The sequence below is a fragment of the Mandrillus leucophaeus genome, unplaced genomic scaffold, assembly GCF_000951045.1.
Source record: "Mandrillus leucophaeus isolate KB7577 unplaced genomic scaffold, Mleu.le_1.0 Scaffold329, whole genome shotgun sequence".
Taxonomy (NCBI): Eukaryota; Metazoa; Chordata; class Mammalia; order Primates; family Cercopithecidae; genus Mandrillus; species Mandrillus leucophaeus.
Window position 1 is genome coordinate 3,842,197 of NW_012103465.1, and position 21,786 is coordinate 3,863,982.

At 38.1% G+C, this 21,786-nt stretch overlaps 2 protein-coding genes across 4 annotated transcripts in view; one reads left to right on the forward strand and one right to left on the reverse strand.

Annotated features, from left to right (window-relative positions):
- PLGRKT (plasminogen receptor, C-terminal lysine transmembrane protein) overlaps nucleotides 1-21,786 on the reverse strand; it is a 264,275-nt gene that overhangs the window by 162,145 nt on the left and 80,344 nt on the right. The window contains exon 2 of the mRNA XM_011988395.1: nucleotides 2,085-2,179. The gene's annotated coding sequence lies outside the window, so the exon portion shown is untranslated. The remainder of the gene's footprint in view (nucleotides 1-2,084; nucleotides 2,180-21,786) is intronic.
- Nucleotides 1-21,786, forward strand: part of PDCD1LG2 (programmed cell death 1 ligand 2) — a 59,848-nt gene that overhangs the window by 11,904 nt on the left and 26,158 nt on the right. For all 3 annotated transcript variants that reach the window (XM_011988389.1, XM_011988391.1, XM_011988390.1), the window contains exons 2-3: nucleotides 85-153; nucleotides 12,326-12,631. In XM_011988389.1, coding sequence (XP_011843779.1) covers nucleotides 99-153; nucleotides 12,326-12,631 — 361 coding nt within the window. In that variant the 5' untranslated portion in view covers nucleotides 85-98. The remainder of the gene's footprint in view (nucleotides 1-84; nucleotides 154-12,325; nucleotides 12,632-21,786) is intronic.

Genomic DNA, 21,786 nt, shown 5'->3' on the forward strand with positions numbered 1-21,786 from the left:
TTTCCTTGTTTTCGAAAGTGAACAAAGCACCAAAGACCCAGCAAAGTTTCATAAGGCCCTGAGACTTTCAATTGTCTATTTCAGATTAAATACAGAACATGATCTTCCTCCTGCTAATGTTGAGCCTGGAACTGCAGCTTCACCAGACAGCAGGTAAGAAAGGACAAAGGGAGAGGCTTAAGAAAGAAGAGCAGGTGGTGGCCCCTAGCCAAAGCCAAAAATGAGAATGTGGTCCTCAAGCTGAGGGCTTTCTTTGAGAGGAAATATAATTTCTGGGCTATTCCAAGCACCACAAAAAGAAGAGTCCCCAAAGTGGCTTATATATGCCAATGTCCCTATCTGACAGAAACGAGGACTGAGAATATTGCTCCATATATCCCCACTATCCAGTGAGGGTAATGACAAGAAGACAGGATCATTCAGACCGTGTAAATCTAAACTGATACAAGAGGGCAGGGGTTGAGTTCCCTTAAAGGTGAGATGCCAAGTGGCTGTCCCCTTCCTTTCTGGCAGGGAGAGTAAGAAGACAATGGCCAGGGGACACTGTTACTCTAAAGATAATGTCTTGAAGACATTCTGCATATTATTAGTTGTTTTTGTGAGTTTCTCTTTTGAAAAGCAACAGTAGCAGCCACTGGTCATTCATACCTTAATGTGGTTTACTGAGTCTTCCTAAAACCCAAATGAACAATGAACCTTAAGGCTATCCCTTTGAACTTGAAGAAAGGACTTCTATTGGAGGATGAGGGTGAGCAGGAAGAAAAGCAGTTTCACAGTTGGTTGTTCTCCTGGGGAAGGTAGTTCAGACCATTCGAGGGTGTAGTTAGGACCATGAGTGTACTATTTTGGATGAACACCAAGAGGTAAGAGAGTGAGACAGAGGTGGGGACAGAGGATTAAGTCCTCAAGATAGTAGCCCCAGCCCCATGGGAAATCATCTTTCTGCTCATGATTGAGAAATAATGGCTCCCTTGGCACTTGATAACCTTTCGAAGAGCTTTCTCCTCCCTACTGACTTGTTCCAGATCACTCTTTACTCAGTCACATTCCTCTCACTCCCTTGAGCTGCCCAGCCTGGTCTGGTACTAGAGACATGCACTTGGGGCCCTCCTCAAAGGAAGACCCTGAGATATTCTGCTTACTTCTACTCTGCTCCTGCCTGCAGGGCCAGCTAAAGGAACTTTTCATGTTTTCTTTGCAAGGAACCCTGCCTGGCAGGAATTTTAGAGACAAGCAAAAGGGGCAAATACTTCCATGCTACAAAACAGCTTCAAGTTTCTGTAGAGTGATAAGGGAAATGAGGGCCAAAAGACACTGCAGTTCCCCATCCTGTGGCAGGACTGGGGGCTTCAGGAAAAAACTTGGGGAACATGTAACCTCTGTGGGTTTGTCCTTAAAAACATTGAGATCCTGGGTTTTCTGTCTTTGTTTTTTGCCTTCTCTCTTAGGAAAGGAGTGAGCTAGGGTGACAAGGAGCAATATTTTTTAGTCCTCATTGGCTCTCTCTACGGAGGAAGGATCTTTTCTTCTAAGATCATCAGCACGAGACAATGAAGATAGGCGCTAGCTCCCAGTTAGGTATACTAATGGGCAAAAGGAAGAGCATTTACATTTATTGAGAATTCACTAAATGCCAGATACCGTGCTAGAAAATTTACATATGGTATAGTTCATTTAATCTTCACAATGATCATTTTGCAGCTGAGGGAACTAGAACTCAGAAAAGGTACTTAATTTCCCCAAGATTACATAGTTATTAGGTGACACAGGCAAGATTTCCACAAAGCTAATGTCCTTTCTACCCTACTGTGCTACCATGATGATGGTAATCAAAAATGGCAGACAATCCATAAATCTTCCAACTTTGGAATCGGTTTTTGCACTGAAGTCTGAACATGGATATGTATTGAATGTTTATTCTGGACATTCACAGAATCAAAAATATGTGTAATGAATTGTGTTGCTGAATTAACTGAAAGGAAAGTAAAAATGTAGCACTTTCTCACTTCCTTCACAAATTTGGAATTCTTCTCTGCTTTCCACTATGCAGATAACATCAGTTCAAACAAATATTAAATACCTACCTAAATTAGAATGCCTTCTCCTCATGATATTTTTTAAAAAATCTTGTCATTTCATGTCTCTTTAATTAAAGAGTTTTGATTTCAGAAGAGGGTACCTGAAAAAGAAAACAACAAAAAAACTAAAGAATCTGAGAAATAATTAGTGTTTACTGCTGGGGAGGAGGTCTGGATGTTATTTATTATGTATATTCAGGTTTTGTTGTTTTTTTTTTTTTTTTACAAGAAGCATGTATTAGGTATTATTTGTATAATAAAATATAATTTTAAAAATACAAGAAATTTCTCATATAAAAATATGAGAGTAATCAGACTACAACACCCAGTGCCTGAGAGGGAGCTACAGCTATCAGGCTGGCCAGACAGACAGAGGATTACATTTTCTTCCTTGCTCCTTGTACAGCCCCAGACCTGCATGCTTCATTGAAAAGAAAAGAAGATACATGAATTGAATCAATATGATGCTTAGTACCCTATCGGTGCTCATTTCTTTTCTATTTTTAAATTTTAAAAATAACACCTGGCCAGGCACAGTGACTCACGCCTATAATCCCAGCACTTTGGGAGGCCAAGGCAGGTGGATCACCTCAGATCAGGAGTTTGAGACCAGCCTGGCCAACATGGTGAAACCCCTCTCTACTAAAAATTAAAAAAAAATTAGCCGGGCATGGTGGCAGCCACCTGTAATCCGAGCTACTCAGCTGAAGCAGAAAAATCGCTCGAACCTGGGAGGCAGAGGTTGCAGTGAGCTAAGATCACGCCACTGTACTCCAGCCTGGGTGACAGAGTGAGATTCCGTTAAAAAAACAAGCAAACAAAAAAAACACTTATGTTGGTATTCTCAGACATTACAAATAAATAAAAACAACCCAAGTGCCCTGGAGAATTTGATTCTAGGAGTAGGTCTAGAAGAACTTCAACTGGAGAATGGATATAGAAATCATGGTATATTTACAGAATATATATATATTATATATGTAATACATAGCATGTGAATAAATTAATTACAAAAAATTAATTACAAAAAATATGATTACATTTATTATATAGCATGTAGATAAATTACAAAAACATGTGACTACATCTATGAATCTTAGAGCATAATGTTGAGTAAAAAACTAAATAAATAAAAATTAAGCCCAGAAGATAACATATAGCACAACGTCCTTTTCATAAATAAATATATTGCTTAAGCATACCTTATATATAGAAGATAAAGCTTAAAAAGTAAAGAAGAGGCCGGGTGTGGAGGCTCACGCCTGTAATCCCAGCACTTTGGGAGGCTGAGGCGGGCAGATCACGAGGTCAGGAGACCGAGACCATCCTGGCCCGCATGGTGAAACCTCATCTCTACAAAAAATACAACAATTAGCTGGGCGTAGTGGCACATGCCTGTAATCCCAGCTACTCGGGAGGCTGAGGCAGGAGAATCCCTTGAACCAGGGAGTCGGAGGTGGCGGTGAGCCAAGATTGCGCCACTGCATTCCAGCCTGGGCGACAGAGTGAGACTCCGTCTCAAAAAACACAAAAGTAAAGAAGAGATTGATAAGCCCAATATTCAGGATGCCAATTACCTCTGGTACAGGCAGTAGATATACATCATTAGTAATGTGCTAGTTCTTAAGGTAGGTAGTAGGTTCACAGATGTTCATTTTACTTAATTAAATATATTTTGAAAATTTATTTAAAGCTTTCTGTGGTAAAATATATCACAGAGAAAACCACATAAAACGACTATAAAGTTTAACATTACTATAAGGTGATTAGTTTGGTAACCACCACCTAGGTTAAGAAGGAGAATTTTGCCAGTTCCCCAGAAATGCTTCACCTACCCCAGCCCAGTAAAACCTCCTTTGCAAATACTCTTCATAGCGCTATCCAATATGCTCTTTATTTTTACCTTTTTTAAATTAAAACAAAACTTTTTAGGGACAGTGTCTTGCTCTGTCATCCATGCTGGCGTACAGTGGCCCAACCACAGCTCACCGCAGCCTCTAACTCCCGGGATCAAGCGATTCTCCTGCCTCAGTCTCCTGAGTAGCTAGGACTACAGGCATGTACCACCCTGTCTGGCTAATTTTCAAAATATTTTTAGTGATGGGGTCTTGCTATGTTACACAGGCTGGCCTCAAACTGCTCATCTCAAGCAATCCTCCTGCCCTAGCCTCCCAAAGCACTGAGATCACAGGTGTGAGCCACCACTCTCAGATTGCCCTTTATTTTTTCATGAAAGAAATTACTGAAGAGGACTAAAAGAAGTTTTAGTAAGCATTCAATAAACGTATGTTCTTTATAGTTTCCAAATCAGTAAATATAGACATCCCTCATTTTTAAGTAGATTTATGTATTTTATTGGACATGCTGTAATTTATTTAACCAGTTCCCTATTGGTAGACATTATAATTATTTCCATTTTCTTCTGTTAGATTAATGCTTGAAAAAAGTGTGTGCCTCCCAAAGACTATGATGAAAGTTGCCTCTGAATAAAACTCAAACAAACCATTAATCATTAATTCTTTCCTTACTTGTACGCTCTTTGGATGCTCTACTATGTTATCTATAAAATAAAGTTTGAAGTGGAAAATTAGGGTAAAACATTTTATATCATTTTTAAAGGAAGTATATATGGATGTACTTACATATGTATGTTTAAATTTACATACCATAACATTTATTTTTTTAAAAAACATCTTATTAATTTTAACAAATCCTTAGTCATATAACTACCACCACCACAGTGAACATCCAGGACAGTTCCATCCCTTGCCAAACAAACAAACAAAAAGCTTCTCCCAAGTCTTAAGTCCAGACACCTACTGATCTATTTTCTGTCCTTATAGTTTTGACTTTTCCAGAATGTCATATAAATGTAATAATTCATTAGATATCCTTTTGTATCTGGCTTCTTTCACTTAACATAAAGCATTTGAAATTCATTCATATTGTGTGAATCAACAATTTATACCTTTTTGCTGTTGAGTATATTCTATTGTATGTATACTATATTTTGTTTATAAATTCCCCAGTTGGGGAACATTTGGGTATTTCCCATTTTGGGTGATTACAAATAAAGTTATTGTAAATATTTGCATATAGGTTTTTTGTGTGAACCTAGGTTTTCATTTCGCTTGGATAAATACCTAGAAGTGGGATTGCTAGGTCATGTGGTAAGTGTATGGTTTATTATAAGAAACTGCCAAACCTTTCCATAGTGGCTGTAGCATTATTGCATTCCCACCAGCAAGTGTATGAGAGTTCTAATTGTTCCTCATTCTTGCCAGCACTGGTATTCTTTTCTATTTTTTCTTTTCTTTTATTTATTTTTATTTTTTTTTTATTTTTTGAGACAGAGTCTTGCTCTGTCACCCAGGCTGCAGTGCAATGCCATGATCTTGCCTTACTGCAACCTCCACCTCCCGGGTTCAGGCAATTCTCCTGCCTCAGCCTCCCAAGTAGCTGGGATTACAGGCATCCACAACCACGCCCTGCTAATTTTTTGTATTTTTAGTAGAGACAGGGTTTTGCCATATTGACCAGGCTGGTCTTGAACTCCTGACCTCAGGTGATCCACCCACCTTGGCCTCCCAAAGTGCTGGGATTACAGGCATGAGCCACCACACCCCGCTCTTAAGTCATTCTAATAGGTGTGTAGAAGTGGTTCTAATTTGCATTTTCCTAATGACTAATGATATTAAGTATACATTTATTTATATATTATTTTATATATAATCTTATATAGTATACATATTTTTATTTTATATATGTGTGTTTTGTATACACACACACACACATATTTTTTTTTCTTTTTTTGAGACAGGGTATCACTCTGTTGCCAAGATTGGAATGCAGTGGTACAATTGTAGCTCACTGCAGCCTCAACCTCTCAGGCTCAAGCAATTCTCCCACCTCAGCCTCTGCAGTAGCTGGGACTACAGGCCATGCCACCATGCCTGGCTAATTTTTTTTTTTTTTAATTTTGTAGAGATGGGATCTCCTGGTGTTTCCCAGGCCAGTCTCAAACTCCTGGACTCAAGTGATCCTCTTGCCTCAGCCTCCCAAAGTGCTGGGATTACAGGCATATGCCACTGAACCTGGCCTTAGTTAAGTTTTTATGTACTTATTGTATATCTTCTTTGGTGACATTCAAATCATTTCACCCTTTATAATTGTATACTAAGGAATTAAACAATTGTTCAATTGTTGTTTATTTTCTTATTGTAAGGTTTTAAAAGTTCTCTTTTTTTTTTGAGACGCAGTCTTGCTCTGTTGCCCAGGTTGGAGTTCAGTGTCCTGGCTCACTACAGCCTCTGCCTCCCAAGTTCAAGCGATTCTCCAGCCTCAGCTTCTTGAGTGGCTGCAATTACAGGCATGTACCACCATGCTTGGCTAATGTTTGTATTTTCAGTAGAGTTGGAGTTTCACCATGTTGGCCAGGCTGTCTCAAACCCCTGACCTCAAGTGGCCCACCCACCTTGGCCTCCCAAAGTGCTGGGATTACAGGTGTGAGCCACTGCCCCAACCTTAAGAGTTCTTTATTACAGACACAAATTATTTATCAGATATTGATTTTCAAATATTCTTTTGAAGTCTGTAGCTTGTCTTTTCATTTTCTTAACTGTGCTTTTGCAGAGCAAAGATTTTAATTTTGATGAAGTTTGATTTATCAATTTTTCTTTTATGGATCATGCTCTTGGTATCACATCCAAAAACTCTTTGCATAACCCAAGATGTAAAGAATTGTCTTCTATGTTTTCTTCTACACATTTTGTAATTGTATATTCTATATGTAAGGTTTATAATCCATTTTAATTTTTATATAAAGTGGGATGTATAGGTTAAGCTCATTTTAGTTTTACATGTAGATGTTCAGTTGTTCCAGCCCCATTTGTCAAAAAAACCCATCCTTTCCCCATTCAATAGCCTTTGAATCTTCATCAGAATCAATTAGTCATATTTATGTGGGTCTATTTCTGGACTTTCTATTCCATTGACCTATGTGTATATCCTTTTGCAAATATCACACTGATATTTGTTTTTTTCTTACATTTTTATTTCAAAATCTAAGGACATCTTATAACCCAGAAATATTTTTTATACCTTGTCATGTCTTAGAGGAAAGACTGGTCTTTCTTTTTTCATTGATGTTTTTCTTCTCTCTTCATACTCCAGAGGTAGATGAAAACCAGGGGGACCACAATGACCATGGTGATGTCTGAGGTCATTCTGGAGCACAGACCTCAGCCTGGGTTACTCCACTTGGCCTATCTTTAGATCCAAAACTACTTCTGCTGACTGCTGAGATATACAAAGGAGAAGAATTAGGTTGGGGAAAGGATTTCTATGCTAAAACGTGTCTCCATGCAGTCCTCCTACACTGAGCAGAGCATGAGTCAGGTGCATAGAGCAGAATTTTGTCCTAAACCAGGAACTTCAGAGTTTTCTGAAGAATGTGGCTATGTAAAGCACCTCCCACCCCACCCGTACTTCTCAAGTACATTATGTGGCAAGTCTGAAAAAACTTACACTTCTGTTGTTAAATGTGGGGGATAAAATATAAACTTAGCTTAAAGAGGAAGCTGTCTTGGGCAATGCAAATTATTTATTGTGTGAAAGTTTCTTGAAGATGTGACAGGTGCTGACTACCATTGATGCCTGGTTGCAATAAAATGCAAAGCTCCCTCAAGAATTTTTGAAATGCATCAAGTTAAGTGTTCTAATCTAGCAAAAGGACCTGCATGTATAAATTTTTCATGCTTTTGCCAAGTGTTTTGCCCTTTAGTTTAGTTAAGGGCCCCAAATGAATGGAAAGCCTGTGTTGTCTGCTTAATTTTGTAGCTGTGGAAACCTTCCAGTTTTGTCCTTTGTCTAATACCTTCAGGAGCTCAATGCTAGATTGAAGCTTAATTTAATAACCATGTGGCATGTAAAATAGAAAACCAAACATCTTTTCCTTAACATACAGCAAAAAAAACAAAACAAAACAAAAAAAAAACAAAAAAAAAACACCTCACTCATGGATGTAGTGTACACATGCCAGTGGATATATAGTCATAACTGCAGTCATTGGTAGCACAGAAATAAATATGCATTGAAGACACAGAGATGAATTTGAATTCTGGTTCCATGAGCTACCATTCTTTGACCTTGGGCAAGTTACATCACTTCTTTAAGTCTCAGTTTCCCCATCTGTAAAATGTGGATAGCAACATCTACCTTGCAGAGTTGTTGGGAGCATGAAATGAAATGATGGGCTAGCCCAGTGTCTGACTTACTGCATTTAAGAAATATCAACTATTACTCTACTTCCCAGTGACAGTCCAAATGCGGACCAATGTTATAACTCTACTTCTCGAACATTAATATGCATGCACATCACGGTGACCTTGTTAAATGCAGATCCTGATTCTCTAGGTCTGGGGTAGGCCTGAAATTCTACACTTCTACCTAGCTTCCAGGTGAAGCTGAGGACAACACTTTGAAGGGCAAGGTGGTAAAAGATGTTTGCAAGTGCAAATGTTAATTTGTGTAACTAATGGTTCCCAATACTGTCTGCACATGAGAAGCTCCCAGGAAAGGAAAATTTTTAATGATGCTGACCTCATCCCCAAAATAATTTAATTTTAACAGATCCAAAGTAGTGTCTGGACATTAGTGTGTTTTAAAAGCCTCCCAGGTGATTCCAATGTTAGCCAAGATTGAGGCCCTCTGCTTAATGAATCTTATTTGTAGCTGGGCTTGAGAAAAAAACCTCTTCATAGAATTGTTTCCAACAGTGTTTTGATTGACTCTGTAACTTACAATAAGCAAGAATGTTTCAGGATTTCAAAAATGTATTGCATTTCCTAAACCCCTTATTTTGTATGGAGTAATCAAGCTCAAAATTTGCACGTCTTAGAAACTTTACTTGGGGCAAAATTAGACCAAATAACAATTAATCTTCTAGGTATTCTGAGCTATTCAGACACATGATTCATGTTTGCTAATTGCTGTTTTCTCTTGTAAATATTAGCTGAAAAATGTCGCCTGTCTGAAAAGGAGCATACTTTATGCCTATCACTCCTGGCACATATTCTTACAAAGCAGACAGGAAAAACAGGAAGAAAATGGACTTTTATCAAAGGCCCAGGCAGTAAAGAGGGGAGTTCTGCTGTAAACTAAGGGGAGTTCCAGAGGAAGTTATAGGCGTTCCCTTTCTCATGAAATGAAAGCATAGTGCAGTAAATAAATTTGCTAAATAGATTCAACAGAGTCTCTACCCAAAGTCATCTATTTAATTCTTGTTGTTACGCAGACTCAGCAACTAACCTTCCTTGTAAGTCCCATTTTCTTCCCTGTTTCCTATGTGTCATATGTAATTAAACAAGAGAAGAATTATAGAAAAGTAAAAGTAGTAGGTAATTCTTGAACTTGGCATATGATTACTACATATTTGATGAATAGTTGAATATTATTCTTCAAGGACAGATCGGATTTGATATCAGGTGGCTCTGCATTAAGTTATAAGGGACTTAATAACTCAAGTATTTAAGGATGGCTTCCATCATAAAGGGATCTGCCCTGAAGAGGGTCCCATTATGGAGATTCCGAGGTGAGAGCTATTCCAAGTGTGCAGTGGAATAAAAGAATCATACAGGAAATCTCTTTTTACATGCATTATTTCAGGTTCTTTGCAACCTGGCACAGCAAGTGCAGATATGATTAGCACTGCTGTACACACATACACTCACCTTATAGCCCTGCCCCTGTGCAACCTCCTGCACAAAAGAATGCTGGGCACACATGAACTCCTCTCTGTAGAAAGGCACATTAATGTTCTAACCATAGTTAAAACAGGGAATAGAGGCAAGCTATAAATGTTGGTCATTTGAAATAAATCTCAGGTTTGTGGATATCACTATCAAGTGCGCTGTGTGGCAGTTAAGAAGGTCAATTTGTGTGATCACAGGCAAGTTGCAGTTTGACTAAAGGAAAGCAGAGGTGAATATATAACCAGGGTCATCCTTTCTTTCTCCCTCTCTCTCTTTCTGTCATTTATTTGCCAAGCTCTTAACTAGAACTTGGTATGTACTACATACTGGATATATCAAAGTAAACTCAGCCTGGTCTTTGCCTTCAAAGATTTGCAGGATAGTGGGAAGAAAAACTTGAATCAGAGGACAACTGCAATGGGAATCATTCAAGCAGCAGAAAACCCAAAAGTTACTTATACTGTGAAATCTGATCAGAGAATGGACTGTCCTGGTTAGTAAAATATCCTGGAGGATAAAGATTGACCATGCATTCCACATATTAATTACCACTTTCCCAAGAATTAAAGATACGAAAGAAAGGAACGAACATTTGCTGAGTGCTTACTGCCTGACAGATCTAGGCACTTCACATGTAACACCTCGTCCAGCCTCCACCATAATACTGAGAGGTAGAGTCCAACCTCATTTTATAGATAAGGAGGCTGAAGCTCACAGAGATTAAAGGATGGACTCACAGTCAAAGGACTCCTAATTCTGATAGTCAGCATTTGAACCCAGGCTCACCTGTCACTATATCCTATGCTCTTGCATATCACATTTTATACTGAAACAACTTCTTGAATAGCTAATGCTTAGAGGAAGTCCCCAAATATCTGTTGAATGAATGATTTGATTGAATGAACGAATGAAGCTCTACTGAACATAATTTGATCTAATCTGTGATTATTCCAAAACTACTTCAAGACTTTCCTATATCTCCATCACAATGAATACCCATTCATTAATGATGGAAGCAGCCTAATTTTGTCATTTTTCACACTTTATTGATGTAAACACTACCTTTACTAGTTTGGCCACTCCTTATGCATTTTTATAGAACTATTTAGATCAATTCAACTTTTAAAAAATAAAACCATATACCCCTGTGGTAGATAAAAAACAAGTATCATTTGCACTGGTAAATAGAGAATAGGAAGAAAAATAAACGCAATGAAAATAAAGCAGTGTTATCAAATCCTACCCAGATACTGTTACCTGCCTGGAAGGTTCTTGTTTGATTAGAAGGAAAAATAGCCAGTGTTAGAGGTGTGGAAGTCTAGTTGCAAATTATATACAATTGAAGGAAATATAATTGAAAAGGGAACAAATTCCTCTCTGAATAATTTAACTCCCTTTAGGCTTTGATTCTGCCTCAACTAAAATCATCTTACATACTTCTAGTGGCGTGTCCCTCACATTTTGGTAAACACTGAGTGGAAACCACGGATTTTGAAGTCAAACATCTGACTGGCTCTGGATTTTAAATTTACTAATGCATGTCCTGAAGTGAACTGCTTGGAGCCAGTTTCCTCAACTATATAACCATAATGACAAAACATGTTTCATGGTCATGTTTTCAGTATTAAACAATATAGTTAAAAGTTCCTACTACAGTGCCTGGTGTGGTACATACTAGGTATACATTAAATATCAGTTCCATTTTTCCTTTCCCTTTATTGTTAGAAAATAGAAAGCATCTACAGTGGGCTTGTATGATGTGGTGGTTAGAAATACCTGATCTGATTCTGGCTGTGCAATCTTAGGCAAGTTACTTAACCTTTTTGTGCCTCATTTTTGTTTTCTGAAAAACAAAAAGGATAGAATATTATTACCTACCTTGCTGGCTTCTAGGAAGACTCAGTGAGACAATGTGTTAGCAGAGTGTCTGATAATTGTAAGAACTCAACAAGTAATAGTTATTATCACCATCACTGGTGAGAGGAAGTGATATTTGGCAGGAAAATATATAAATTAATCAATATGGATTGAGGAAAATGAACCTGGAGAATAGGATGTGAAGGTATTTAAGTAACATGAGCTCAGAGCTTGATGGTAGGGAAGTCGTAAGGAAGCATTTTGTTCTTATATGACATATGACCTGGAAGGACCGTAGGGCTCAGGGGGTCAGGGACTGGAGGTGGGAGAGGCCTCTGAGAGCAAGCAGTGTTGTCCACCAGAAGCTCTTGCTGGGGTGCCCAGAGAGGAGCAAAGGGCAGTCAGCTGCCCAGGAGGGAATGTTTGGAGGAGAGAGCTACCTCAGATCAGCGGGTCAAGAATCCCACTCTTGCCCAGATGGATGGGGCAAAGGAGAGAAAGGATTCGCCAAGGGAATGTCAAGATAATGACAGGTGCCTTTTGGAAAATGGGGGTGAGATGGGTCTCAGGTCACACTTTGTAAGAACTGGAATGTAAAGTAAAGGCAGACAATGGCAAAATATCTTGTTTTCTTTTCAGCTTTATTCACAGTGACAGTCCCTAAGGAACTGTACATAATAGAGCATGGCAGCAATGTGACCCTGGAATGCAACTTTGACACTGGAAGTCATGTGAACCTTGGAGCAATAACAGCCAGTTTGCAAAAGGTGGAAAATGATACATCCCCACACCGTGAAAGAGCCACTTTGCTGGAGGAGCAGCTGTCCCTAGGGAAGGCCTTGTTCCACATACCTCAAGTCCAAGTGAGGGACGAAGGACAGTACCAATGCATAATCATCTATGGGGTTGCCTGGGACTACAAGTACCTGACTCTGAAAGTCAAAGGTGAGTGGTGTCAAGGACTAGAATCCATGGAAGCATCTCTCCAACAGAGGACCTGCAAGTCACAGAAACCCATTAAAGGTAGCTCAAGCAAAAACAAGAAGGCTGCTTTTAAGGAGACAGAGCTATTTCAGAGAAAACGAAAGCATCTGCTCGGAAATAATTTTTGACATCTGAGTACAAAGCAGCTGAAGTACAAGTGAAAGGAGGTAGGAGCTATAGGAATAAAATGGGACTGGAGGAAGCCAGGAAAATTAGTCCTTGAAATGTGGGAGGGTTTGAAAAATAAGCTTTGCCTAATTCACAGTTCTCCCATGGAACATCCCTGACTTGATTATTAAGGTACTCTTTTTCAATAGTTTATACCCTGAATCCAGAGTTTTTAAAACCATGGTTTGCTACCCATTAGTGAATTAAAATATCAGTTTAGTGAGTAGCAACCAGATGCATGTTTCCCACCCTTTAAAAAATAATGAATAGAAGAGAATAGATAGGGTAGATCAGAAGACATCCCAGAGTAGTACTGAGTACTGTAAAACTAATTTCTGAGGGGGGGGTGTGTGTGTGTGTTAGGTCATGGTGTAAAATTTTTTTTCTTACTTTGGATCATAAAAAAGTTACAAGTTTGGAAAACACTGCTCAAATGTAAGCCCTATTTATTGCAGATGAAGTAGCTGAGATCCAGTAAAGGGAAGTGGGTAGCCCAAGAGAGTCCCATGAAGTCTATAGCTGTCCCTGTTCCTCTGGATTCAGGTACCTCTGCACCCCAGTACAAGTCAAAACCCTAAATATAGAGAGAATCTTCACACTCTTGTTTGTTCTAGAAAAGGTGATTTGGGGAAAGACATATGACAACTATAAAAAATGGATTTTGCTTGTTCATTGGCTTATGGTCTCCGGGCTTGAGTGCTCTGAGATACACGATGCCAATATTTCTCTGGCCTCTCCCCTCACACGCATTGGACCTCAGATGGTCTATACTGTCTTCTAGAGGGTCTGTGGGTTTTGGCCCCAAAAAACCATTAACCTTGGCAGAAGTGTGTGACTTTACGATCTGGTACAAAGAAGGACAAACTAGAGGGACTGGACATGCAGATGAATTTGTGTTCACCCTTGTCCTTGGGCAGGTTATTTTGCCTTTCATAACCTCACATTTTGCTTATTTGTAGAAGAACAACAATAGTAGTACCAACCACACAGGATTTTTGTCAACACTGAGAGAGATAATGAACATAAAGAACTGAGCATGGTACCTGGCATATAATAAGGGTCCACAGAGTTGGTTAAAAGACCCTCAGTTGTTACAGGGACAGTGACCTCCTCACACCTCAGCCATCAGTGAGTCACCAGGAAAGCCATTAGCCTAGATATAACTGTTTTCTATCTTTATTGCATTTCCTACATCCAGGCAGCAGCTGAGAGGAACTCTAGAATACTGAAGTTAGTCTGAGTTCTCTTAATGTAAGGCTGTACATTCTCAGGATGCCTTGATGTACTCAAATATCTGCAACCCTAAATCACCACCTCTGTGTTTATTGATCTCTATCTGAACACTGTATTAATGGGCCAGGCCTTCTGCCCATTCTCTCAAGCTGAGGACTGTCTCTCATTCCTGGGGAGGCACCCTGCCTACTCCTTACCTAGACCAGGGATTTCTCAGTTGTGGAGAGATTTGTTCCTTATAGTGTTGGTCATCAAACTGGGATATTTGGGGATTACAAAGACTTTTCAAGGGATGTATGAGCACAGGCAGTTTTAGGAAGTGAGTTTCCAGATCCTCATGTTCCCCAAATACTCCTTCCCAAAATTGATGAGCCTGAGAATGTGCACGCCAGGCAAGGCTCTTGGGATTCCCCTGAAACACTTCCTCTTGTAAGCCTACCACTCACTCATCATTTATACAGTCCATTGTCCCGGGGTGTAAAACCCTCTATAGTGTTAAACAAAAGAATGATTGGGAACATTGACACCTGATGGAAATGGTATGACTAAAAACCCTTTTGTAAATAATGTGGTATCAAATTTTCTGCTTTCAACAACATTGAAGGAGGCTCTTATAAAGTTAATAGCTGATAATCAAAAATGAGTAATTTTTGCCATGTAAACCAGGTCAAAGAATGAAATGACATTGCTATAACAAAACTGCTACCATTCCCATTGATTTACTCATATAAACAAGATTCCTTAGCCCTTATAAGCTACAAAAAAATGAAAAATAGAAATAGAATTGATGCTGAATTCTATTATATAGAATCATTCCAACCATGTCATATGCTTCTTCAGATTCATGAATAATTTGAAAAAGACAGCCATATCCATCTTATTAAGAGACACATTTCCAATAAATTTTCATCTTTCATGTTTAATAATTATCAATATTCATAACATTTACATTTTGACCAAATATGTGTTAATAATAATAGAAATTAGATCTCAATGCAGAAAACCTTGAACACTTAATGCTTCATAGTCACAAGAGAAAAGTTTTAATTTCAATAACTATAAATATTTTGTTGTTGTAAAGACATATAACAATAATCAATGCAAAATCTGTCAAACAAAAATATGTTACATTAAGACAAAATTCTGTAGGGAAGGTGAAATTGGAAGTGAGGTTCAATGAATGAAAAGAAACAATTTAGATAGTTAGAGAAGAATTTTTTCATTTAATAATTTATTTATTTTTACTTAGAGGGAATTGAATTCATTAAGTTCCTTACCTTAAAAAGCCTCTCTTATTTGTCTTATTTATTTATTCTCTTTTTTTCCACATTTTCCAGTCTCATTCCCCTTTTTTAACACAGGAAATTATTCCAGCATGTTTCATACATATTCTTTTGTTTGTAAGAGCTTATTTAAAATATGTAATATTGTTTTAGATGCATATTTTTTTTCTTGTGGAAACTATATTGTATTATGTACATATATTTTAGAAACTGACACATTAACTAAGTTTATTGTGAAAAGATGATTACAAGCAATAACAGACACACAGTAGAAAAAAATCTGAAGTTATGTGCACCTTCTTTTGAGACCATTTTTTTGGGTATATGTGAAATGTATTTTATCTTTTTTTAAATTGACAATAATTGTACATATTTATGGGGTACCTAGTGATGTTTCAATACTTACAAGGGATAGTGATCAGATTGGGGTAATTAGCATATTCATCATCTCAAATATTTATCATTTCTTTGTGTTGAGAACATTCCATGTCCTCCTTCTAGCTATTTGAAACTATATACTGTTGTTAAATATTTGTATGTATTTTTCAAGGATGATGTTGTATATAAAAGATAACTTATTTTATATTTAGATACCTTTGGATACATATGTAAGAGTAAAATAATTGTTTCACTAAAAAAATTCATAAGATGCTGAACATTATATGTTTTTCCAGTATAGAAACCTATGAAAAATTCTAAGAATCAACTTAATAGGTGAGAAGAGCATACTGTATCATAATTATTTTAGGAGGAAACAATAAAAAAGTTGAAGACCATCACTAAGAGTAGGCTACCCTGATCCAGGGTCTCTATAAGAAGCAAGATAGATCTGGGGCCCCAGTGAGGGTTCCAATGAATGAAGCAGGACTAGAAGGAGGACATGTTTTTATCTTAAAATGCCTGATCCATGGCATAAAGCTTGAAAATGGGTTTGTTTATAGCACCTTCGTTGACGTCTGGGCAGAAATTCACATCAAATATAGTGAAAAGAGTTAATTTGAAAAGGACAGAAAAAATTATGAGGTGGAATGACTGGAGATTCTGGAAGAGACAGTGATAAAGGATTGTGGTTTCTGAAAAGCCAGGTGGCATCTATATTACTGGGGGCAATCCATCTGAGGAAGGGGCGAGAGCATGGCCAAAGAACAGAGAGGCCCCAGGAACCCAGGGGTCTCTCAGAGGAGCTGGGGTTGAGAACTGGTCTGTGCAAAGATTTCCAGACAGGGTCACAGAGGAGGCACTAAAAACAAGAACACCAAGGGCCAAACTATCCTGAAGGCCTGGGCAGGTCAGGAGAATGGGAAGAGCCAACACCAGGAATGTGCTGAAGCTTACAGAAGTACTTCAAACCAGAAACAATGAATTTAAACTATGCCCTACAACAAATAGACTTAACAGATACTTACAGAACATTCTACTCAACAATTGCAGAATATACATTCTATTCATCAGCATATGGAACATTCTCCAAGATAGACCATAAAATAGGCCACAAAACAAGTCTCAGTAAATTTAAGAAAATCAAAATTATATCAAGTACTCTCTTAGATCACAGTGGAGTAAAACTGGAAATCAACTCCAAAAGGAACCTTCAAAACCATGAAAATACATGGATGTTAAATAATGAATGATCACTGGGTGAACAATGAAATCAAGATAGAAATAAAAAACTCTTTGAACTGAACGATAATAGTGATACAACCTATCAAAACTCTGGGATACAGCAAAAGCAGTGCTAAGAGAAACGTTCATAGCATTAAATGCCTACATCAAAAAGTCTGAAAGAGCACAAGTAGGCAATCTAAGGTCACACCTCCTGGAGCTGGAGAAACAAGAACAATCCAAACCCAAACCCAGCAGAAGAAAAGAAATTACAAAGATCAGGGCATAACTAAATGAAATTGAAACAAAAAAATACAGAAGAGAAATTAAACAAAAATCTGTTTATTTGAAAAGATAAATAAAATTGATAACCAAGAAAAGAAGAGAGAAGATCCAAATAATCTCAATTAGAAACGAAATGGAGATATTACTACTGATATCACGGAAATACAAAAGATTATTCAAGGCCACGATGAATACCTTTACATGTATAAACTAGAAAAGCTAGAGGAGACGGATACATTCCTGAAATACACAACCCTCCTAGATTAAACCAGGAAGATATAGAAACTATAAACAGATCAATAACAAGCAGCAAGATTGAATGGTAACTTTTAAAATTGTCAACAAAAAAAAGTCCAGGACCAGACAGATTCACAGCTGAATTCTATCAGACATTCAAAGAAGAATTGGTCCCAAACCTATTGACACTATTCCACAGGATAGAGAAAGAGGGAATCCTCCCTAAATCATTCTATGAAGTCAGTAGCACGCTAATACCAAAACCAGGAAAGGACATAACAAAAAACGAAAGCTACAGACCAGTATCCCTGATGAACATAGATGCAAAAATCCTCAACAAAATAGTAGCTAATCAAATCTAACAGCATATCAAAAAGATTATCCACCATGATCAAGTGGGTTTTATACCAGGAATGCAGGGATGGTTTAACATCCACAAGTTAATAAATGTGATACACCACACAAACAGAATTAAAAACAAAAATCACATGATCATCTCAATAGATCCAGAAAAAGCATTTGACAAAATCTAGCATCCTTTATGATTAAAACCCTCAGCAAAATCAGCACAGAAAGAACATATCTTAAGGTAATAAAAGCTACCTATGACAAACCCACAGCCAACATTATACTGAATGGGGAAAAGTTGAAAGCATTCTCCCTGAGAATTGGAACAACACAAGAATACCCACTTTCACCACTTTTATTCAGCATAGTACTGGAAGTCCTGGCCAGAGCACTCAAAGAGAAAGAAATAAAGGGCATGCAAATTGGTAAAGAGGAAGTCAAACTGTTGCTGTTTGCTGATGATATGATCATATACCTAGAAAACCCTAAGGATTCATCTTAAAAGCTCCTAGAACTGGTAAACAAATTCAGCAAAGTTTCAGGATACAAAATTAACGTACACAAATCAGTAGCTCTGCTATACACCAACATCAACCAATAGCTGCAAAAATAAAATAAAATACTTAGGAATATACCTAACCAAGGACATGAAAGACCTCTACAAGGAAAACTACAAATCACTACTGAAAGAAATCAAAGATGACACAAACAAATGGAAACACATCCCATGTTCATGAATACGTAGAATCAATATTGTGAAAATGACCATACTGGCAAAAGCAATCTACAAAGTCAATGCAATCCCCATCAAAATACTACCATCATTCTTCACAAAACTAGAAAAAACAATCCTAAAATTCATAAGGAACCAAAAAAGAGCCCACATAGCCAAAGCAAGAAAGACTAAGCAAAAAGAACAAACCTGGAGGCATCACATCGCCTAACTTCAAACCATACTGTAACACAATAGTCACCAAAACAGCATAATACTAGTATAAAAATAGGCACATAGACCAATGGAACAAAATGGAGAACCTAGAAATAAAGCCAAATACTTACAGCCAACTGATCTTTGACAAAGCAAACCAAAACATGAAGTGGGGAAAGGATACCCTATTCAACAAACGGTGCTGGGATAATTGGCTAACCACATGGAGAAGAATAAACTAGATCCTCATATCTCACCTTATAAAAAAATCAACTCAAGATGGATCAAAGACTTAAATCTAAGACCTGAAACCATAAAGATTCTAGAAGATAACATCAAAAAAGCCCTTCTAGACATTAGCTTAGGCAAAGACTTCGTGACCAAGAACTCAAAAGCAAATGCAACAAAGACAGATAAATAGTGGGACTTAATTAAACTAAAAAGCTTCTGCACAGCAAAAGAAATAATCAGCAGAGTTAACAGACAACCCACAGAGTGGGGGAAAATGTTCACAATCCATACATCTGACAAAGGACTAATATCCAGAATCTACAAGGTATGCAAATAAATCAGCAAGAAAAAAAAAAAACAATCCCATCAAAAAATCGGCTGAGGACATGAATAGACAATTCGCAAAAGGAGATATACAAATGACCAACAAGCATATGGAAAAATGCTCAGCATCACTAATTCTCAGGGAAATGCAAATCAAAACCACACTGCGATACCACCTTACTCCTGCAAGAATGGCCATAATCAAAAAATAATAGATGTTGTCATGGATGTGGTGAAAAGAGAACACTTTTACACCATTGGTGGGAATGTAAACTAGTACAACCACTATGGAAAACAGTGTGGCGATTCCTTTAAAAACTAAAAGTAGATCTACCATTTGATCCAGCAATTCCACTACTAGATATCTACCCAGAGGAAAATAAGTAATTATTAAAAAAAGATACTTGTACATGTATGTTTATAGTGGCACAATTAGCAATTGCAAATATATGGAACCAGCCCAAATGCCCATCAATCAGTGAGTGGATAAAGAAAATGTGGTATATATATTATACATACATATATATGTATATTATACACACACACACACACACACACACACACACCATGGAATACTACTTAGCTATGCAAAGGAATGAAATAATAGCATTTGCAGCAACCTGGATGGAATTGGAGACTATTATTCTAAATGAAGTAACTCAGGAATGGAAAACCAAACATTGCATGTTCTCACTCACAAGTGCAAGCTAAGCTATTAGGATACAAAGGCATAAGAACGACACAATGGACTTTCAGGATTTGGAGGAAAGGACGGGTGGGGGTGAGGGATTAAGAAACTACACATTTGGTATGGTGCACACTGCTTGGGTGATGAGTGCACTAAAGTCTCAAAAATTACCACTAAAGAATTTATCCATGGCCAGGCGTGGTGGCTCACGCCTGTAACGCCAGCACTTTGGGGGGCCGAGGTGGGCGGATCACCTGATGTCAGGATTTTGAGACCAGCCTGGCCAACATGGTAAAACCCCATCTCTACTAATAATACAAAAATTAGCCAGGCATAGTGACACACGCCTGTAATCCCAGCTACTCTGGAGGCTGAGACAGGAGAATCGCTTGAACCCAGGAGGCGGAGGTTGCAGTGAGCTGAGAGTGAGCTGAGATCGCACCACTGCACCCCAGCCTGGGTGACAGAGTGAGACTCTGTCTCCAAAAAAACAAAACAAACAAAAAAAACTTATCCATGTAACCAAACACCACCTGTTCCCCAAAAACTTATTGAAATAAAAAATAAATTTTAAAAAAAAGTACTTCAAACCAACAAAAAAGGCCCAAGAATGACAAGAATTCAACTTCAGCAAGTACAGGAAGGAGGCAGCATGACCTCCATTAAAAGGGCCTTCACCCTAAGAAGGAAAAAAAAACAAGGGCAGAGGAAGGAAACAGTCAAAGAGAAGCAAGGCAGGAGTGAAAAGACCACTGCACGTTTAAGCCTGTAAGGCCCAAGGAAAGCATTTGCTAGAAGAGTCAAGTCTCAGTGTCTTTTTTTCCCTTGGGGAAGCAGAAGGGCATAAGAACATCGGAGTCAAGAAAACAATGTTCTGAGCTCTGCCTGCAGTAGCGGGAAGCCATTGGAGTAAAATAATACATGTTTTAAAAATAAAGAAAGAAAATTATTTTTAAAAAGAAAACAATGCCCTGAATTTCAAAGGGGGGAAAAGCTCCTGGGAATTACAAACTCGTTAACCTGCTATTCTTTTTCAGGCAATTTAACAGATGAATTGAAAGCAGTCCTAAAAGATTTAACTGATTACTAGAAACTTGCATAGATCCTCTAAGACCAAGGCATATAAAACTACATTTTTCCATTTATTTACTGTCATTATGACTATAAAACAGATACTACCATGTACACAGCTCATCTTTATTTCAGAAATTACAGCATTGCTTGTAACATATCTGTCAGACAGCCAGAACAAACCAGGGAAACAGAAACCATTTAAACCTGTGGAAATCTAAAGCAGATAACAGTAATTCTTTTAATGAGGGAGACTGAGAAGCCAAACAGAGAACAGGGAAGCAATTCAGAAATTAGCAATAGCAGAAAACTGCTCCTTCCACTAGGCTATAGGGAAAAGTGGGAAGTCAGGGTTAATGGAGCCCAGGCATTAAAGTCACTTGACAGACACTGGAACCCAATGGGCCTGTCCATTGGTATCTGGAGCCAGGGAAGAGATGCATCTTCTGCTGGGGAGGCCACAAAAGTATAGAGCATGGGGGAGAAATGCCTTCCCTTCTCCCTCCCATTCACCCTCTAGTGTTCCTGTTCTGCTTCCTATTGGCTGTCATGTGCCTAGGCTATACAGGCCACAGGAATCTGCCTTCCTGCAACACAGAGCAGAGAAGAAACAGTGAGAGATGGATCTGAAGGCAAACAGACCCAGGACGCACAAAGCACACACCTTGTGTATAAGGTGGTAAAAGGTGGGATAATAATATAGCTGACTAGATCTATA